The following is a 23297-nucleotide window of genomic DNA, read 5'->3' on the forward strand; positions in this document are numbered from 1 at the left end:
GGGGACAGCATCTGGTCTCCTATATCCCCATTGCATGTATATCAGTAAAACTCCACAATATCGGTTACACACACACACACACACACACACACACACTATATCCCCTATACAAAGGAAATCACAAAGAACAGCAGATTTAACAGAGATCCATGAAGGTTATGAAAACTCTCCATCCTCTCCAAACGCAATGTTAGCATCTGTTTCTTGTTGCTATGATCTGTATTAACCCTCTGGGTTGTGATAAGTCCCACACAGGAGAGTTTCAAACTGACACATCTGACACCTTCCAGGTGGTTTATATTCCTGTTTGCTCACACTGAACGCTGCAGGAATCTCTGGAATGACCGAATACACACACTATTTATCAGCAGGGACAAAAACTATGACCGGCGGATATATCTTGATTACGACATACAAAGAGCCAGGAAAATCTCTCAAGATTCCTGAAATATTACATAAACAGACTGATCTGCTTTATGTCCAAAGGTCTGCTGCAGTAAAGGACCACACATTCGCTTGAATGCTTGTAAGATATTTTATTACGCTTTCAATTCTGGAACATGATCAAAGCAGCAAAATAAATGCAGCCACTGTATACGTTCAACAAAAACTTCTACAACAGGTTTTACAATGACTTGCGTGAATAAAACCTTTCCTAGATGTTTAGCCCATTGAAAGTGTGAACTGATCCAAGGCATTGGACAATTAGCAGGTTAAGAACAGAGAGACAGTTCACAGTGTGCTGTCTCATGATACACGCCTATCTTTTGACAAGCTAGTAAATCCAGACGCCTGCAGGGCCTCAGAACTGAAGAATGTCCCTCCCCAGCCACCATCACTCACTGTCCTGAGACACGCGCTTAGAGGAAGCGAGATGCCCTGACTATGAGCCTTCCAGCTAAAAACCTTAGTGGAAATATCCTAACGACCTGATCTAGCACTGGTTGTTTTGTGGTATTAGAGGCCCTGTGGCTATTTCCTAAAACTCTGCATTACGTATTAGCTCTTGTCAAAACATTGTGCTTGAGGGAAAATATTATTGTAGGGTGAAAACATGTGCAAAAAGTTGAGAATCAGGCAAGTGAAGACTCCTCAGAGCAGAGCGTCAGTGCAGTATGTATGTGCATGTGCATGTGCTAGTGTTCTGCTGTGCGGGTGGAAACTAAGGGTAATTTTAACACCCTCTGGCTACAGAAAAGAGCAGATTATGAATGAGAATGATTTCAGCCTCCTTCTTTGGCACACAAGCACATTTACTGAAACAAATGGCCATCAGCTAGTAGTTATGCAAATATGAAGGTGTATGGACAAATCTGGGAAATATTTGAATATTTGCGACAGTGTAGCAACAACATATGCATATTGATGATGAAAGTATAATTGCATCTTCAGTGTTTCCCCTGCCATTATATTGGCCCGCCCCCCCAACGGCACCACCCGCCCCCCTTGAAGGTCAAGTTAATTTTATTTAATTATATTTTCTCTATAGCGCCAGATCACAACAGAAGTCATTTAAAGTGACCTTTCCGATAGAACAGGTATATAGCTTGTTCTTTTATTAAACAAACTAAATAGCCTTATGTTATTTATCTTATTTACACGACAGCATGTCATTTCGGTCTCTACGTTATGGTCGCGCTCTCTGCATCACGCACAGCGGAGTTCCACCCCGACGCGCGCGCACACACAAGGGAGCACACTCCCACTAATATTTGTAAATATTAAGCCGCAAAACGGCTATTTAAATATGAATGCTGCGTGTCTCTGTGTTAATGAATGGCGCAGACGCGCGGTTTTGTTTACCACTCGTACTGAAACGCTGTAAGAATAAATTATTGTTTTTATATTATTGTAAAACTTGTTTTATGCTTTCAAATAATTAGACATGCTAAAACAGAATTTGGTTACAATAAAACATAAGGTTGGAAAAAATAAAACATTTCATAGGGCCCTAAACATGTAATTTTTGTTAAACTTTTAATAAATTGATGTTCAATTATTTAAGTTTCATGATTTTAATTAATTAGACATGCTTTTTGATTAATAAAATTTAATTTAACCATTAAAAAGGAGTCCAGAAAAAAAAATGGAAAAATGTTTTGTAACATTATAAATGTATTTAGTCACTTTTGAACAATTTAATACATCCCTGCTTCATAAAAGTATTAACATCTTTCAAAAAAAAAAAAATAATAATAATAAAATGTACTGTCCCCAAACTTTTGAATAGTAGTGCAAGTATGAGTAAAGGAAAGTGAATAATTGTAAAGCTTCTTGGAGGTTGTGGCACACTGGCAGGATGTTCACATGCTCTGACACTCTGTTTGATGATGCGATGGTGCAAGTTCTGACTTGTGATATTTAAAGTCCATAAATAAAATCAAAATATTTTTAAAAGTCACTTACTTGTATGGGTCATTGGGGTCTTGGGCATTACAGGCCTCAGCGTGGCCATTACACACACATCTCCCTCCAATACTGATGTCTTTAATACTGTAGTAATACTGAAGAAAAAATGCAGAGAATATTTTATAGTTGGAATAATTTATGGTTTTAAACATGAATGTGATAGCGTTTCATTTATAATTTCTGTCCATTCAAAAAACTGAATCTTACTCTTCGTGTGACCGTGGGGTCTCTCAGGGCTTTGCCCATCAGGTGACCCAGCAGCGTGTTGGTGTGCAGGAAGCGCAGGCGGATGTTGGTGGCCTTGGTGAACTCCCTCAGAACTGGAGAGTAAGAGAAGTTCATGGCGCCCGGACGTCCGTTCACCAGAGACACCACAATCTGAATGTGTGTGAGAGTGATTTAACAATCAAAAAAGTCAGACTACACAATGATACCTAAAGTATAAGTACTATAAGTATATAAGTGCACTGACAGAGATATAAGCAGGAGAGAAAGGTCAGTGGGCAGGAGCCAGTGTTGGGACAGAGTTTGTCCGTGTCTGTACCTCTCCATTCTCCAAAGGGACAATCCGTGAGTACTCAGTTGTGCAGATGATATCGTCATCACGGTTGATCCTCTTGATAGTTCTCTGGCCAAACCGCTCGATACAGTCTCTCTTAGAGGCTGGAGCAAAAACAGAGGCATGAACAAATCAGTTGAGAAAATGTAAACGTTTGATCAAAAAATAACTTCCCTTGCAACGATCACACGAGATCCAAAAATCAATTCCTGGACAAAGTCCTGCCATACATTTTTTTTTTTTTTTCCAAGAAGCTGCTTCACCTGGATATAGGTCATATTAGAAAAAAAATTATGATCACAGCTTCTGTTTTATGTCGACTTTAAGTAAGTAAATTAGTGAACTTTAAATATTAATGGACTTTGATTTGATTATTAATATCTTTAATTACAATTCTATGTATGAATGTGAAAGTGAGAGGAAACACAAGTGATTTTATATTATGATGCTTGTACTGAAATAGTAACTGATAAAGATTTTTAAACATGTTATCTAAAGAAAATAACATTTTTAATAAACATGTTTAAACAAAACATAATATAAATGTATTTCAAATTATTATTAATAACTATTAATAAATATAAAATAATATAACTATAATTTAATATAAAATAATAAATTAATATAAACATAACATAAGTACATATATAAATAGAATTATAATTTATATAAATTATGAAATTAATATCAACAACATAAAGTGTAAGTGTTTTCTACCATATTATATTTCATTCTGGATATTACACACTGCCACGAGTAGTTGCGGAATAAGGAATGTAAACAATGATTAACACTTCAAAATAGACTTTACTGAGAACGCAGGAGTAGAACAACACATTACACAAGACAATAACCGACAAAGGAGTGAACAGAATAGGGAGTATATATACACACATAGTAAATGAGGTAACTAAACAGGAACAGCTGGACAAAGATTAACTAATCAGAAACCATGGAAACTAATGAGAATTCATAACAGACAAAACAGGAACTGAACTAAACTGAACATAACCGTGACGCTCACAATATAGCACATCTTGTCATGATGCCAGTTTTTCCCCGACAAAATAAATAATTGATAAATGATAATTAATAATGAACTCAATGCTGACTCTAGACTGAATATTATCTCGAAAATCTGCCACTTATAAAGTATAAGTTAGGGCTGCACAATTAATCGAATTTCTAATCGCGATTATAATTATGGATGCCACAATTACGTAATCGTTCAAAGCGGCAATTAATCGTTCAAAGTCCACTTATGTTATTCTGCGTGCTTAAGATGCGTTTTTTTCTTTCTACATGTTATCTTAAGGGTTTTTGCCATTATTTTAATTGTAGTTTTAGTATAACATTATAATTCCATTCATATTTTTACTTTTTTTATAATTTAAAGGGGTCATATATAAGTCACACAGTAATCTGTCACACAATGTTCTCTCTTCTCTCCATCTTTCTTTGTTTTGTACAGAGTCATGGAGGCAGCTGTGGGCTTGATGGATTGTGAGCTGATGGAATATTACATTTCATTATGGCGATAAAGCCAAACCTCCAAATGCCAGCCAAGGACTGTAGTTATTGTTGACAGGATTGTGTTGCCACCTACAGTACCGATGGCCTTTAGTGACAAACAAAACAACCCAATATGTGTGAAAAAAAACAGAGAGAACTGGTCAAAACCTGACTTTTCTCACTTAACCCACACTTTCATTCCCATTCCTAAAGGCCATACACTCTTCACAAAGTCGTTTTCAGTACATAACACATAAGTACAATGATAAAAGGTTACACTTTATTTCGATAGTCCACTTTAGACATTCTATTAACTATAAGTAACTTTGTAACTACATGTCAACTACATGTCAACTAATTATCATTAATTTGCAACTACATGTCTACTAACTCTCAGAGTAGACAGGGTAGGTTTAGGGTTAGTAGAATAAGTTGACAAAGAAAGTGTTAGAAGATATTAAGCAGACAGTCTACTAATACTCTACTAACTGCTAGTTGACATGTAGTTGCAAAGTTACTTACTGTTAATAGAATGTCTAATGTGGACTATCGAAATAAAGTGTTACCTGATAAAATGCTCATTTCAGTTATACTCACAGGCGAAGAACTGCCATGGCTTGTATGTTTTCCCAAAGTCAATGGAGTGCTCCAGCACCCACAGGTCCGGCCGGGGCGAGTTGGCAAATTTGATGAGCACATATGCAACATGGAAAAGCTGGGAAGAATAAAAAGAATTTCAAAGTAAGTTCACATATGAATAATGTTTTATATTATAGTATAGAATAATGAAGCTGATGAACTTCCACTTGCAGGAAGTTCATCGGCTTTATTATTCTATATTATAATGAAGCCAATGAACATCCTGCAACTTTTCACATGAAGTCATCACATACGAGCTCAAAAACAGATGAAATCTTCTGTCTCTCTCAGGCTGTCTGATGGGAGTGACCCTGCATTAATAAGCGTCAGTTATGGCTGTGAGTTCATATTAATGCCAAAGCAATGCTGTTTTTAGGTGACTGATGGACTGATAAAGTCACTGAGGTTCACAGATGTTCTCCCACAGTGACTTAATCAAAGACATGGACATAATTGGACTCTTTTCCCTGAACTCACTCCATTAGCATGACTCAATCAACACACAGTCATTCTGCCCCAGAGAGAAAGAAAGGAGGAAGTAATGACATCATGACTATTAAATGATGCGATGCTAAGGTATGTTGAAATTTATCATTAATCATCCTGGATCACCAAAAACACATAAAAAAATCTGATTATGTTATTTTATGTGTGTGTGTGAGTGTGTGTGTGTGTGTGTGTGTATATATATTTTTTTTTTCCAATACAAAAATTAAAAATGTTCATCATAAAGTAAAGTCATGTAAAGTCATTATATGAATTGCATTTCTAACATTTCTGAAAACATTACCAGATACATAAGAACTTCATCATTCTTCTCTGAAGATAGTTCATAAATCATGGAATTAGATAAAAACATTTATTTTAAATACTGTGTTTACGGCACATTTCCCTGTAACATCTCTGATGAAAGCTAAAACTCAGCAGGTCGATTTTAGTTCACCTGACATTCATTTGTGTTCGTTTTGCTATCTCTACCACTCCCAAAACACAATGCCACATTCTCACGGGAACGGCTGTTCTGTTTAGTAAAGCGAGTAAATACTGTATATAATGAAAAAAATCAATGTGTGATGCACATCAACTCATATAAAACTATAAGAGCAATCCAAAGCGGAGCATCCTAACATAAAAATCAGGCATTCTTCATCTAATCTCTCTGGAAATGTGTCTTCCTTAAGAAAGCCGAAAGGCTTAATGCTTAAATATCCATCCACTTCCTCTCTAAGCTCCTCAGCTCTGACAACACAGTATCCCCTTCAACACACACACACACACACACACACACCATCCCCCACCCCACAACCCCTCAATGCAATGCAACCCCAACGTTCCTCTGCTACAAAGAAGCACTTCAGCCATGTCAGGGGCCTTTGTCAACGCAAGCCTCCTCACAGATATGCAGAACAAAAACACATCTGTGGAAATATCTGAGCGGAGTAGCGAGGTGGAAAGGTGGGCTCTTTGAAATGGGGCTCAGATGCTCTTTCTTCCATCTGTCAGACGGGCGGCTGGTCACAGGAGTGTGAATGAACCTGAACTTCAGACTGCAGAGAAATCTCAGCAGACTCTGTGTGTGTGTGTGCACTGCACGTATGTTAGGAACTTGACAAGAGATGCAACATGCTTCTCACAAGAGGCAGGAAGTTCTAGATGAGGATGAGATTACATCCAACGATTTGGTTGTTAGATGGTTACTTATTGGCAAAAATAAGTTGCTGTGACTAGGGTTGGGCGATGTCTACAAAATTGGCATTGGACGATGTCTACAGTGAAACATCGCAGTATCCCCTTCAACACACACACACCATCCCCCACCTTCTATACTAACTTCCACAACCCCTCAATGCAATGCAACCCCAACGTTCCTCTGCTACAAAGAAGCACTTCAGCCATGTCAGGGGCCTTTGTCAACGCAAGCCTCCTCACAGATATGCAGAACAAAAACACATCTGTGGAAATATCTGAGCGGAGTAGCGAGGTGGAAAGGTGGGCTCTTTGAAATGGGGCTCAGATGCTCTTTCTTCCATCTGTCAGACGGGCGGCTGGTCACAGGAGTGTGAATGAACCTGAACTTCAGACTGCAGAGAAATCTCAGCAGACTCTGTGTGTGTGTGTGCACTGCACGTATGTTAGGAACTTGACAAGAGATGCAACATGCTTCTCACAAGAGGCAGGAAGTTCTAGATGAGGATGAGATTACATCCAACGATTTGGTTGTTAGATGGTTACTTATTGGCAAAAATAAGTTGCTGTGACTAGGGTTGGGCGATGTCTACAAAATTGGCATTGGACGATGTCTACAGTGAAACATCGCGATGGACAATGACATCGTGGGGGTGCGGGGGTTACATTATACATTTACATTACATAATGTCTGTTACATTACAGTACATAAAATTTCACTTTCCACATAAACAATAATACAAATACAGAACAACATCGTGATGTCTATCAGCCATCGGCGATGGACAAAGGCATAGTCTATCGACCCAACCCTAGCTGTGACAGGCTTTTATTTGGTTTGGTTGGGTTGGGTTTGATGCAGCATGAAGTAAGTGCGTTTGAAATGTTCAATAAAAGTCCAGTTGTGTCCAGACTCCCTTGGGCTTAATTATTGCATACATTCATCTGTTGAATGCTTTCTGCATTTTCTTGTGTTTCCATAGTGATAAGAGTGGAAGCACATAGTCAGAGGACACATGAATGCTTGGCCAATCATTAAGCACCTGAAAACCCAGCAACACCTTAATCAACAGGGCAAAAGGACATGGAAATGTTGAGGGGCATATCCTGGAACACTCTTGCAATAAAAAAGCGTGTTGCAGGTATAGGTGAACAGCATTCTGTGAGGTGATCTCTGACGTCACATTCATTCCCCTCACCCTCATCTATACTCTTTTCCAACTTATTAGCCTATATTTTTTGTGAGGGTCTTAAAAGATAATTGGTCATTTATTTAACATATCTCAGCATAATATTCAGAGACAAAGTGACTTTAACATGAGGAACAACACAAGCAATTTGTAGATAGATAGAGCAGAAGTGAAATGCAGATAAATAAATAAATACATAGGAGTTGTAGATTTGTATAGTAGTTTTATGAATTATTAACCCTTTTTGATGATAAAATTTTTGTATTAAAATTGAATTAAATTATTTTTTTCAAATAAAAAATAGCAAATCCATAAAGATGCAAACAAAAAAGAAAAAAAATATTCACAACAAATGCAATGCCAATGCAACTAAACCACATGAAGGTAATATGTTAATATAATATAATGTGTGTGTGTGTATGTGTGCATGTCTTATGTATATATATATATATATATATATATAAATACATATCTATCTATCTATCTATTTAAACAAAGCTATAAAATTTGATAATATATAAAATAAATATAAAAAACTTCCCAGAATAAATTGTTTTAAACTTCCAAACAATTAAATATCCAACCTAGTCTCAGAATGAATAATCAAAAGCAATCGATCATCAGCACACACGTCAAAGAGAGGCGAAAAAAAACAAACTTTATGCATGTATTTTGTGCAAGGAACTCAGACTTGGTGTGAATGAGCCTTACAGAGCATGTATAGTACTATAGTAAAGAGCAGTGGACTGCACACCTACTCAGTCGCTATGGGCTTTACTTGTTCCCTCTCTCCATCTCCTCTCCTCTTCTTCCTCCCATCACTGCATTTTTTATCTTTACACCACATCCTGACATGATGTACGTTTCTGTCTGTGTATAGACATCAGTGTTGCTCTGCAGGAATTCACAGGAAAGGAACTGATCCTCCACAGAAGTTCCGCAACCTCAGCGTTCCGACTCCAAAATAATGGCCTGCTTATGAGGAGAGCAGGAGGAGGAGGGATTACCATGGCAATGGGGGATGCCGAAACAGCTGCGAGAGTCCGGGCACATGTCATAAATCCTGTAACATGGTTAGCTGGTATGTACATGAGTGGGTGAAGTGAACCTGCGATGGGTCACTCCAGAGTTCAAAGCTCAAACACAGCTGTTGCCCCCCTCCAGAGACAGAATGTGATGGGGGGTAACAGATCCCACCCTCACAGCCCATTCCACACATGCCTGTGAGAGCCGTGTTAACTGCCATCAATTCATAGCTACACATTTACAAAAAACAGCACAGACACTAGAGGATCTTATTACCGGTTCTCACCTCTCAAACAAATAAACACTACAACACCACCCCATGTAACCTCGGGCCATGAGTCACTGGATACTTTTTCTCTTTCAAAACACAAAAATGTACCACAAGTTCCTTTTTTACATTTTCTGAAGAAAATATGACTGATACCTGCCCTGTGCCCCTGTGCCCCTGTGCGATTTCTAGGGTGTTTGATAGGGCATTTTGGTTGCTCTAGGTGTCGTTCTAGGTGGTTGCAACAGGATTTTTTTATATGTTTGTTTTTTGCATAGTCCAACAAAGGCTAAAATTGCACACATAATCGCTTACTTTCTTCAAATTCTTAAACCCAAGTACGAGTAATTGTAATAATGATACTTAGCAAACACCACTATTCATGCACATGAAAAATGTCTTAAAGAAAGAACATACAAATCAAGATTACAGCGTATATCAGCCTATAGAAGACCCACAAAAAACAAGTCAAGACTTGAAGAGGCACATGGGTACAGACAAGGAATTTCTGGCTTCTCAAGGCAATGATGTCAGTAAGAGAAGACAAAATAATAAGTTAAGATAAGAGAATGCAGAGCAGACAGAGGACAAGACAATTGAGACAGAATAAAGTAAGCTAACTATGTCTCCAAGCCAGGATTTTGAAGATTTATACTTACACGTGCATAAATGTGCGTCCTGACACACTGTGCTGTTGAATGCTCTTATTCATAGCTGAACTCTGGCTACTGTAAGCGTCTGAGCACGTGTGAACATGAGCAGACATTGGTAATCTGCACTCAAAATACCGCACCATGACAAAACATACAGCACTGAAGAAAAGGCCTGCATAGCTTTCTGCTACGCTGATCAGAAACTCTGCAGACTCTGCAGATTTATGCTTTTTTTTTTTTCAAGCATTTTCAAGTAAAACACAAAAAAAGCTTTTTTAAAGAACCTTCAGAATTTTTATTTTAAGATGGACTATTCTGAAAGGTTTTCAAACTAAAAAAAGAAAAGTAAAAATTAAAATTAAAAAATACAAGTTAAAAATAAATAAATAAAATCTACATATATTCAAGATTTTTTTTTTGGCCACTGGCCACAACTTGCTCACTAGCATACTACTAAAATTGCACACTAATTAATGTAAATCTGCTTTGAAATATATTTATTATGAAAAGCGCCATATAAATACATTTGAACTGAACTGAAAATGAAATATTTTCCACATAATATTCCAATATTATAAGACAGCATGTTGGAAAAAAACATGTTGTGTTCATAATATCACACTTACTATGTCACACAGTACAAGTTTGGGACCAATAAGATTTTACATTGTTTCAAAAAGCTGCAAAATGCTGTTTAATAAGCTAATAATAAGATTGATAAAATAAAACTTTAGTTTTCCACAAAAATATTAAGCAGTACAACTGTTTTCAACATTGCTAATAATAAGAAATGTTTCTTGAGCAGCAAATCAGCATGTTAGAATGATTTCTGAAGGATCATGTGACACTGAAGACTGGAGTAAAGGCTGCTGATATGCATATAGCCCTTTCTATATTTTAAGAGGTCTGTGCCACTGACAAGTTTAAAATCCTACTTTAAGCCATGAGCATCTACGTAATGACCTATAAGCACACTTAGTCAAATGTAACAGTCGGCTCCAACATACTGCATCTAAACTACTAAACCACATGCTATAAAACTATCCAGAACTGCAAACATCTCATAAAAAATAACAACATTCACAAACAGGTGTGTCTCACCGTCCCTGTGCGGGAATGTTCGGAAAGCACAACGCCACTGAAAGGCATCTATACTGTCATAAGCCCTCACTGACAAGAGAGCTCTTGTGCTCATGTGAGCTTACATCATTCCTGCAGACAGTATGGAAAAACAACATGCTGTTCATCAGTTCTCACCTTCTAGACAGAGGGATGTCACCGATGACATGTATAATCACACTTCATTTCCTGGGAATGCTGAATGGGCAGCTTAGATATACGTGTGTGTGTGTGTGTGTTATTATTATCAGCCCTAAGGCACATGAGGGGGTTAAGATGAGTTTGAAGGATGGTCATCTGTTTACACCTGCTCTGCATGCCTGAATCCCATCCTCCCTTCCTGCAAAAGTACTACTATCAGTCTGGGATAATTTGAGCATTCCAGCAATATTGATTAGGGATTCCTCTCACAAGAGGACCACAACTGGATTTGGGAATGCTTGCTACAGGATATGAGGGAGGGTTGAGGTGGTGGGATCTGTGCATTCCAAACATAATTAACCGTTACCTCTTACGATCAGCTCTCAGACTGCCTAGGTCCAAAGTCCCTTTTATGGCAAGCCACTGCACTCAGCAGCCATCTTTGAAACGACTCTCGCGCACGCAAGTGCAGCTCCTATCTCTTTGAATGGGGAAACATCAAATTCTCCAAAACTGTTCACCAAGCTTAAAGGGGTCATATGATGCTTTTTTAAAGATCATTATTTTGTGTATTTGGTGTAACAGAATATGTTGACATGCTTTAATGTTCAAAAAACACATTATTTTTCAAATACTGTACATTATTGTAGGTCCTCTATGCCCCGCCCCTCTCAAACGCTTTGTTTTCTACAAAGTCCCTCCTTCCGACAAACGCAGTCTGCTCTGATTGGCCAGCTAACCCAGTGCATTGTGATTGGCCGAACACCACAATATGCACAATCAGCTTGTAACACTCCAAAGAGAAAGGAAAACTTGAAATCGCATCATATGACCCCTTTAAGATTAAATTTCATATTTGGAATCACCAATTAAATCTGACAACAACTGTCTTATAAATGTTGTTTCTTTTGCTCAAATATCGTTCAGGCTAGATCAGCCAGTGCACATGCGCAGTCCTGAGTGCACGTCACTGAACGCTGACTGTTTCTATAGCAACCAGGACTTCTAACGGCAGCTGCAGTGATGCAATGACTTTACCGATTAGCAATTGGCTCTTTTATTCAGAAGGCAGGGCTTCCTTAGGTAGAGCGGCCATATTGAGCGTTGCATTTTTCCCCATTCAAAACTAAACGAGTGGCATGTCTTGGGTATTCTATAGTCTTTGCTAGGACTTAACCTGACTTTCTCGCTATGTTTTTACTAAACTTAATGCAAAATGAGTTTGCTGTATCCTACTTGCTTCCATCATCATTATCACTATCCTAAACGTTTTCCTGAACAGGCATTTTTCTAGTACCTTTGACATGGGAAGATCAGAGGGAGTGGGCTATCTGTGTTTGTCTTTCATAAACTGGGAGGTCAAGTGGATAATTGTTGCTAGTTCAGTGTTCAGCCTGATGGTTCTGCTCTTAGCTACTCCTGCGAGTCTCTGGGAAAGAGCGGTGGGTGTTTTCTGCGTCACAGATGCTGTCCAGACTCTAATTAGATATCACTGCCAGAGTGTCTTATCTGTGTTTGTCCCATCTGCTCTAACACACACACACACACACACATTGGACTCAAAGGGAGTTCTCATGGCTCTCCCAAACAAATGAAACAAAGTGAAACATGTCTCAGGTACTTCCATGAAGTTTTAGTATTTGAAGACCACAAAGGAAAAAGAATGAATGATTCAATGACTCAATCATAAAGACAATCACTTGTGTCATTCCAGAATAAATCATCAAACTTAAAAGGACAAGCTGAGATTGATAAATGATAAACTCATGAAGTCTCTCTCCCTGCCCTGCTCAGTGAAGTGTTTCAATAAAAGTGAATGTATGGGCTCTGTGTATAGCCTTGATCAAGCATTAAGAGTCTTGAATCATTGGTGGACCCCCACCTCCTCTGCCATTGAAGAGTCCTAAAAGAGGAAGCAGGAAACAAGAGCCAGCGCCCTCCAGCCCAGCGCAGTCGGAAAGCCTTTTGTGCTCCTCTGGGAACTCGCTGAGAGGTTAGATGTGGTGAAGGCAGGTGCCCTCTCATTCAGCACCATGAATCACCATAGTGCTATATTAGACATGGTTCAGGCTCAACTGCAACCAGTTTTAAATTGTGGTCTAGATCCACATTAAGAAGGAACAGCTGTGACTGACCACTGAAGTGTTACAAGAAGATCATAAATCAGATGCAAGATCTTTATTCATTATTATCTCATAAAACTTATACAATTTAACAACAATTTATAAAAAATTTAACAAAAAGGGCCGATTTCAATCGGATTTGCACAAAAATCAGATTTGGGCTGACAGTCTGAACGAGGCTATATAGAGACTCCAGCTCTGACCTCACTGTTGGCTCTCACAGAAGGTTCAGGCTGGTCATCATTTGAATCAGAACCAGAGCGGTGGTCTAATCTCTTTCTTTTACTTTCTCTACATTCTGACGTGCCAGAAGTCTTTCTTTTTTTTTTTTTAAACCGCGTCTCATCTCAACCTGACTGACTGAGCTTTGGTCAGAAGGTGCTCTGGATCCTTCAGCTCTGACCTCACTCTTGTCTCTCACAGAAGGTTCAGGCTGGTCATGATAGGAAACAGAATCAGAGCAGAGGTCTAACCGCTCACTCTAACTTTCTCTACTTTCTGACCTGCCTGAAGTCTTTCTTTTTCTTTTTAAACCACGTCTCATCTCAACCTGACTGACTGAGCTTTGGTCAGAATGTGTTCTGGATCTTTCAGTTCTGGCCTCACTGTTCTCTCTGTTAGAAGGTTCAGGATGTTCATCATCTCTGGATGTCTCTCCAAGTGAAGCTGGAGAAGAAAAGCCTGAGCTGAGGGATTCACTAGAAGAACCAGTATTGGAATCAGAATCAGACCAGTGATCTGATCTCCTCCCTTTCCATTCTCTGCTCTCTGACCGGCCATGCTCTCTTTTTCTTTTAACACCCTGTCTCATCTTAACCTGACTGCCTGAGCTTTGGTCAGAAGGTGCTCTGGATCCTCCAGGTCTGTCCTCACTGTTGTTGACCAGATCAGAAGGTCCAGGCTGTTCATCATCCATGCTGGACCCATTCATAGGTGATCCTCTCGCTCTGGCCTCACTGTTGCTGACCAGGTGAGAAGGTTCAGGCTGTTCATCATCTGTGCTAGACTCACTCACAGATGTCTCAGATGGGGTATTAATATACACGGGATAAAATGCAATTTCCAAGGCCTCACCTGATGCATAAAAAGCAATGGACCAGTAATCTGCATTCCAGGCCAGCATGGAGAGCAATGGATTGTGGTCAGGACCAGGAGTCAGAGGATACCACGAAAGTTGAGTGAGAGATCTTCGAAGCAAGTCTACAAAAAAACCTGCGTTGAGAGCAGTGAAGCGACGTGGTATGCGTATCTGTGGAAGAGTCCTCCAGATATCCCCGTCTATAACTGTTGCGTTAATCACATATTGTGTCCAAAATTCAATCAAAAGTAACTCATCGACATCATCTAACTGAATGACAACTGCAGGGAGGTTACCACCAAAAGAGTCACCTTCAGCCATCTCAACTAGATACTAATGTACTGAACTGCAAACTGCTATTTTATCTGTAAAAGTCACCCGCTCTGTTTATAGCATCTGCTTGGAATCCTGGCTGTGATGTCATCGGTGTGATCATTTGAACAATCTTCATTTAAAAAACAACAAATTCTGTACAGCTGTGAATGTTCTATAATGCTGAACTATAATAATTAATAATAATTTATGCATTTAGCAGACACTTTTATCCAAAGCGACTTACAGTGCATTCAGGCTAAACATTTTTTACCAGTAGCCTATTTGTGTTCCCTGGGAATCGAACCCACAACCTTTTGCGCTGCTAACGCAATGCTCTACCACTGAGCCACAGGAACATTTGTGGTATCAACATTGTTACATTAACTACATTGCATTACATTACATTAATATTGGACTACAACATTATAAAAACAGATACAGATATTAAAACATGCTCCTATAGAAGAGCATTCAGGAGTGGATTGGGAGTGACTGGGAGTGACAACAATATTTAAATTCTGGATTGAAACAGAAATTGTGATGATTTACACTGATAACCATAGAAATGTATTGGAAAAAAATTCCCTGATTCTCTTTTAGTTTCTATCGCAAAACTGCACCGAAACTGCCACCTAATCAGGCAGGAATTTTAGGCAGAATCTTAAGGAAGCTTCTCAGCCCTTTTTGTAGAAACTGAAGCAAAAAATAATCAAAATACAGTGTTTGAGGAGTGATGGGTTTTTACAAGCAAGTATCCCCAAGCTGCTTCACGTCATCTGTATTTGGAGCCCTCCTCTCTCATTCAATCTTTTATGGCCCTTCAAATGGAGGTCTTTTTTGGCTTGTTTATCTGCCCTGTTTATCTCAGATGGCGAGAGGGATGGATTTATCACACTTTCTGTCATTTCTCTCCTGGGTTTTAATGCTTGGGGGCAGAGTTTAGAAATCCTTTTAAAGGGTTTTTAAAAGGCGGGGCATAGAGGAGAAACAATAATGTACAGTATCTGGAAAATAATGTGTTTTTTGTACCTTAAACCACATAAACACATTTCATTACACCAAATACACAAAATAATGTTCTTTTTAGCAACATCATATGACCCCTTTAAAGGACACCCTGAAAATGTTTATCAGAACTGTGGTGCCATGTTTTAATGCATCTACTGTATACTATATAGACGACATACAGAATATAGTCAATTTCATGGGCGTCAGTGGCATGCTAAAATTACTTGTACGATTTTTAAAGTGCCTCCTTCACTACTTTCTTGGCCAGTTTCTGTCTCTTGACTAAAAGTTGGGCCTAAAAAAAGGGGAAAAGCCAGTGAAAAAAGCCCCCTTCAGGGCAAAGGGAGGGGGGAATGGTATTTATATCCCTCTATTTGCCCCCTTAACCAAAGTGACCCCTCTCCACAACAAACACACTTCCCTCCCCTCTCAGGCCCAACCCAACCAATGAGCCACTGAATGGATGAAAGACTCCAACAACAGCTCTTGTTGACCCGACAAAAACAAACATTTACCCTCTCATTAACAAGGCCAGCGCTCTGTTCTCGCATTCACTCCGTCCTTTTCCATCTTTTCAGTAGCCTTTACTTTAAATTCCCCCCAAAAAACACTATCATCTATCAATGTGGAGATAAAGGATTCAAGAACAAAAAAGGGAAAGAATGAGAGAAAGATGAAAGGAAAAGAATGGCCAGGAGGAACTAATAATTTAGCGCATTCAGGAGAATAATTCTATTTCTATGTAATGATTCACTGCATACTGTTACCGTCAGCAGCGATGGGTAAAGCTGCCAGTTCAGCTGAGTGTGAATTTGCATCTATTCATCAGAGGAAATAATATGAGACATCCTCAGAGCCTAAACCACAGACTGAACTTTACGCCAATGTGCCCAAAATGTAGAAAGAAACTTTTGTGCATGAACCGATCACATTAGCATCAAACTATTAATAGCCCGACTTCATAATGTCAGCTCATTCAAATGACTAAGAGCTGCTGAGAAATGAAATATGGAAAATTCAGATAACATTCTGATTCAGTGCAATGCTAGATATCTCCCTATATAAAGTCTAAAGTGGAATGTGCTCTGAGATGTTTGTTTATACCACTGGTCATCCTGGAAAATCCAGATAAAAACATGGTAGCTGGTTTTACACAGTTTTTAGTTGAACAATGACTATAAAGATAAATGTAACAATATAGCTATGACAAGTCTGACTGGCAAATTTTTTTATAATACATTACCCGGGAAAAAATCATTCTGAAAGTGATTCCAATGATATCATTCCTCTGTGTCATTATCGTTATACTTCCCTTTTCTCATAGAATTATAATGATTATTAAAACTTCATCGTTAAAGTTCATTATAGTTACTGTCCTTAGTGTAAACAGGTCTTAAATGTTGTGTAAAATAAGTTCTACATCCTTGCTTTCTAGTTCATAATTGGCACTGGCCTACAGCAGCCCCCCAAAAAACTATTTAGACACTTCAGCCACAAATAAAAATGTAAAAATGCATTTGCATTACATATCAAATAATCAAAACAAGACACATTTACTTTAAAGAAATATAGCACAAGCACAGTTTTTAGTCAAAACACCTCACAAGTTTGTTAGACTCCAAAATATAAAACAAATATAAAGTTCAAATGAATAAATATAAAATATTTTGGACACTTTCCGGTTGCCAAACTTTGTGCAACATGTACATTTGTTAATATAATGAACTACATCAGTGGTTAATCTCTTCATACATCCATGAAAAATGACCTTGAGATCAAAATGTGGCTCAGAAAGTGAAGACAATTCAGAGGAAACTCTGTTAAGATCTTCCTCTAATGCCAGCCAGAACTTCCCTTTAAAGTAGATCCATCAATAAGCAGAAGATTTTACCTCGCCAAAATACCCTCATGCACATCACTCACCCTTATTCACAGCATAAAGGTGAGAAGTCACAGCTACAGTATATGCATTCATAAGCAGCTCCTAATGTGTGAACATGAGCTTGAATTGTGTTTATAGGAAACCAGCATCCTATATCTAAGAAACCAAAAATGTCAAGGCACATTTTAGATCTACATATTCCTTCACTCTTGATTGACCATTACATCAGCCAACTTTGGTTTGTCACTGATAGTTAATCAGCAGACTTATGAAGCAGCGATAGGTCTAATCTGTAGACATGTCGCCTGTGAATGAGTTATCTTGCACTCAAGAGTCAGATAAGCAAGGTCACACTGCAGGTTTGTGAACCTATCCACAGAAAGGCTTCAGGACCTCCCTTTTGTTTCAGCTCCCAGACTGAGGTGTCTGAGAGGCCTTGGAGACGTGGAGGTGGGTTTCTTTCTCTACTGCATGAAGGAACAGGTTTCGACAGGAATCGGGGGCGTTGCTGAACTCTACCACATTTCTGTTTGAAAACCACTACGACAGCCCCCACATGCCATCTCAAATTCTCCCGCCTCGTTTTGGGGGTCAATTGTTCATTCGGGTTTGACGTTTTTCTTGAAGGCTACTTCCTGGCCAGAAGGAGGAGAACGTGAGGATCCCTGAGGAGGTGTGAATTGTTCTCATTCATTCCTTTGTGACATGAAACAACAGCTTTCAAGTCCAACAGATCTACAAGCATGCTTTTGTTAAAAGTCAATGACTAAAAATTATTAAGAAAATGTACATGGATATAAAAGTACATGTAAATTTAATGTTACTAATTATGAAAAATAATTAGTTTTTAAAAAGTATTCAAATTAATTATGCTACTTGAAATGTATCAAAGTGTTTCCTCACAATGCTTGGAATTTCTGAGTTAAATGAAAGTGAACAGAAATTAACTATCGACCCTGAAGTTCAAACAAAAATCAGTCAATCTTATCTTCAGTTTCACTATTCCTGACTATTGTCACGTTAACCTCACTTTTATTTGTCAACATCCTCTACTCAGTTCACGGCTTCATTATGAAGATGACGGATCTAGATAGATAGATCGACTCCTTATCCTCTCTTTCTCCCTCAATGTCTCAAAAAATGCTGATGAAATGCTCTGCTAATATTTGAGAGGGGAGTGGAGGAAATGCTGAACTGCCCTGCAGCCAATAAAGGAGATAAGAGCAGTCTGCTTAAGCGTGAAATCAGGAAGGGAGGAGATAGAAAAAGAAAAAAAGCTAAATCAGTGCTACTAGTTACAGAATGCATGGTGAGATGACGGCTGTGGACTATAGTGAACTGTAGATACACTGTGAGCGAAACCAAAAAACATGACTGAAGAATATGAACCGAACTTACAGAATGACTATCAATAAGAAACTCACGTTGGCCAATTATATTCAAAGCAGGAATATATATGTTTGTATCTGCTGATCCTTCTAGCAGAGAAGATCTTCCAGATCTCCAAAATGTCTTTACAAACAGCATCCTTACCAAAAAGGGCAAACGCAGCTATTTTTGGATTTTAAAGGAAAAAGACTAAAGTTGAGATTGGATCATTCATGATTTCAGTTGAAAATGACTGCATACAGTGGCGACACTAAACTGCATTAAATACTATAAGACTCTGCACACACACATGCTCACTACCCAATGCAATAGAAATTAGACCTAGAGGATACGTAAACAACGGTTAGACTGGAAGTGCCTAATCAGTCAATGACTAAAAATTATTAAGAAAATGTACATGGATATAAAAGTACATGTAAATTTAATGTTACTAATTATGAAAAATAATTAGTTTTTAAAAAGTATTCAAATTAATTATGCTACTTGAAATGTCTGTTTTTTAATGTTTTGTCAGCCGATAATTTCATGTCTCTGAATTGTCTTCACTTAGGAATCGAAATAACATAAATACTGATAATTATGATTAATTGCGATTAATTAATCGTTGACTAAAAACGTCCAATCAACTTACAGTCCTAGTATTAAGCAATAACAACAAAAAACATGTCTAATATCAAAGTGTTTCCTCACAATGCTTGGAATTTCTGAGTTAAATGAAAGTGAACAGAAATTAACTATCGACCCTGAAGTTCAAACAAAAATCAGTCAATCTTATCTTCAGTTTCACTATTCCTGACTATTGTCACGTTAACCTCACTTTTATTTGTCAACATCCTCTACTCAGTTCACGGCTTCATTATGAAGATGACGGATCTAGATAGATAGATCGACTCCTTATCCTCTCTTTCTCCCTCAATGTCTCAAAAAATGCTGATGAAATGCTCTGCTAATATTTGAGAGGGGAGTGGAGGAAATGCTGAACTGCCCTGCAGCCAATAAAGGAGATAAGAGCAGTCTGTTTAAGCGTGAAATCAGGAAGGGAGGAGATAGAAAAAGAAAAAAAGCTAAATCAGTGCTACTAGTTACAGAATGCATGGTGAGATGAAGGCTGTGGACTATAGTGAACTGTAGATACACTGTGAGCGAAACCAAAAAACATGACTGAAGAATATGAACCGAACTTACAGAATGACTATCAATAAGAAACTCACGTTGGCCAATTATATTCAAAGCAGGAATATATATGTTTGTATCTGCTGATCCTTCTAGCAGAGAAGATCTTCCAGCAGCCAATAAAGGAGATAAGAGCAGTCTGCTTAAGCGTGAAATCAGGAAGGGAGGAGATAGAAAAAGAAAAAAAGCTAAATCAGTGCTACTAGTTACAGAATGCATGGTGAGATGACGGCTGTGGACTATAGTGAACTGTAGATACACTGTGAGCGAAACCAAAAAACATGACTGAAGAATATGAACCGAACTTACAGAATGACTATCAATAAGAAACTCACGTTGGCCAATTATATTCAAAGCAGGAATATATATGTTTGTATCTGCTGATCCTTCTAGCAGAGAAGATCTTCCAGATCTCCAAAATGTCTTTACAAACAGCATCCTTACCAAAAAGGGCAAACGCAGCTATTTTTGGATTTTAAAGGAAAAAGACTAAAGTTGAGATTGGATCATTCATGATTTCAGTTGAAAATGACTGCATACAGTGGCGACACTAAACTGCATTAAATACTATAAGACTCTGCACACACACATGCTCACTACCCAATGCAATAGAAATTAGACCTAGAGGATACGTAAACAACGGTTAGACTGGAAGTGCCTAATCTGTAGACCTTGTTTATGTAGTCCTTTATCCGGGAGAAATGAGGTGAACACAGGCTCAAAATCAAACACTTCTGCCACACAGGGAAGATGCAAAGTTCCCCCAGATGTTCAGAAGATCTATTTAGTGTTTCTTTGTAAAGAAAACCTAGCATTTGGGAAAAAAACAATCATAAGTAATATTTTGAAAATAATGTAAAATGTAATGATAAATAATATTATAAAAAAATTATAAAAAATATTATTAAAAAAATATTCAAAATGTATTTTTGGAGCCAGTGAAATCCATGACATCACAACCATATGCGCATTAAAGGAACACTCCACTATTTTTGAAAATCATTTTCCAACTCCCCTAGAGTTAAACAGTTGAGTTATGATATGGCTAGGAACTATACTCTCATTCTGGCGTAATAATCAAGGAACTTTGCTGCCGTACCATGGGCAATGATATTACGCAGTGCCTGAAAATAGTCCCCAGCACGCTCCCTGTGCCAGCAGGTGGTCACATTGGTTATGTTGGCGGAAGTTAGCCTATTTTCAGGCGCTGCGTAATATCATTGCGCCTGCTGCACCCATGGTACGGCAGCAAAGTTCCTTGATTATTACGCCGGAATGAGAGTATAGTTCCTAGCCATATCGGCCTAGAAAATCTCAACTTTTCATTTTCTGTTGGTCTTAGTACACAATGCAACTACAGAAGAGTCAAGTTTTAAATAGGAAAAATATAGAAACTCTTTGGTCATTTTTGAGCGAGATGCTAGCGGTCTAATCAGATTCAATGATCTATGCTAAGCTACAGCTAAAAGTGCTACCGCCAGACCCGGAGATCGGCTGAATGGATTCGAAAATAGTAAAACTCAACTGTTTAACTCTATAGGGGAGTTGGAAAATGAGCCTATTTTCAAAAATAGTGGAGTGTTCCTTTAACATATGACTGCTCACGTTTATAGATTTACCCCTATTCAGTATTCAGCAACTTGACTAGCCCTCATGAACAATTTTGTGAGCTACACTGATAAACAGAGATTAGCCAATCATAACAGACATTCAAATACAGAATTAATTTTGAAAAGGTATACAGTACCAAAAGCAATCTGTTTATTCTGTGGGTTAGCAAGAGGGTTTGCACCTTTTTGGTCATGTACAACAACATTTTTGGCACCAGAAGCCTGGGATTTCTGGGAAAAAAAATAAAATGCTACAAAAGTGTAGAATATGGCCCCTTTAATAAATAATAGGAGGTGAGCAGAGATCAGCAGTGTGTTCGGTGTCAGTGAAGATATATGCATCTGTGATTTAAAAGGGTCATAGGATGCCCATTTTCCACAAGTTGATATGATTCTTTAGGGTCATAATGAAGCCGCTGCCAACAGGGATGCTGGGGGAAAGGGGCTAAATTAAAGCCGCAGACAAAACCGTCCGTCATGATCGATGGCTAAAGTCGAGGTAGAGGGCTCCGAAGAATCCAAGCCAGGAGTTCAGATCCCTGCTGTTTCAGAAATTAATTACGGTTCACACTCATGCACAAGACACTCTCATGGACGTCTGTTATGTACAAGCCTGCTCATATTAAAGGGAAGGGCAACTAGGGCTCTGACTAACAGGAAAGATTGGATCATATAAAGTTTTTCCTTGTGCCCTTGTCTCCATGGTTCCCTCCTATTATAGTCAGATTGTGCGGCATTGTCTTTTCTTCTCTCTCCCATTAACAGGCCCATTTTCATGCTTGGTAAACAACATGAAAGCATGGGTGAGAAAAAGGGTGGACATTTGTATATGCATGCATGGGTGTGCATCTGTTAGCGTGTGTATTACTGGAATACATGAACAACACAACTGTTGTCCATACAGTGAAAGTCAATTTATTTTGGACCCCACTAACTTTCTTTATATGGACAAAAATAGCTGAAACATTCTTTAAAATATCTTCTTTTGTGTTCCACAGAAGAAAGTAAGTCATATAATTTTGGTATTACATTTTGGGTGAACTGTAGTTTTAAGCTAGAGCATGATCACATGATCTCTACATAATGGCAGGAAAACTGATGCCAGGCAAGGATAGGGCGAGCAACTGACTATTTTAATAGACCAAGAGAGAGAAAAAATGAGTGAGAGATCAATACATCCAGCTCTATAGCCTTGCCATTGGATAAACTCAGTCCTTACTCGATGACAGGAAAACTTTAGTTCTGTCCGGCTCTCACGACTGGCATCACGCCCATCTCCGCGCATGGCACACAATGGGGCACTTTCATACATGAACAACACAACTTCAGTTTAAACAGAAAAAGAGTGAAGGAGGAGTGCAAGAGGACAGATGCATCATAAAATGCATGCATAAGAGCAAGAGTATCTCAGAAGAGACATTTATTTAAAATATCAGCTCATTCTGGATATTGATCTACAGGTCTGACTTTCCAGTGGAAAAAGTAAGGGGAAAGCAAGGGAAGATGCTGAGAACTGC

The 23297-nt window shown here is 38.4% G+C and overlaps 1 protein-coding gene across 1 annotated transcript in view; it reads right to left on the reverse strand.

Moving 5' to 3' along the window:
* LOC107705651 (laminin subunit alpha-5-like) overlaps positions 1-23297 on the reverse strand; it is an 81475-nt gene that overhangs the window by 52488 nt on the left and 5690 nt on the right. Inside the window, exons 3-6 of the mRNA XM_016509043.1 lie at positions 5078-5195; positions 2954-3072; positions 2617-2787; positions 2407-2504 (exon numbers count right to left, since the gene is read on the reverse strand). Of these exons, the coding sequence (XP_016364529.1) occupies positions 2407-2504; positions 2617-2787; positions 2954-3072; positions 5078-5195 (506 nt within the window). The remainder of the gene's footprint in view (positions 1-2406; positions 2505-2616; positions 2788-2953; positions 3073-5077; positions 5196-23297) is intronic.

The sequence above is a fragment of the Sinocyclocheilus rhinocerous genome, unplaced genomic scaffold (genome assembly GCF_001515625.1).
Source record: "Sinocyclocheilus rhinocerous isolate Xijiao unplaced genomic scaffold, SAMN03320098_v1.1 scaffold263, whole genome shotgun sequence".
NCBI classification, from domain to species: domain Eukaryota; kingdom Metazoa; phylum Chordata; class Actinopteri; order Cypriniformes; family Cyprinidae; genus Sinocyclocheilus; species Sinocyclocheilus rhinocerous.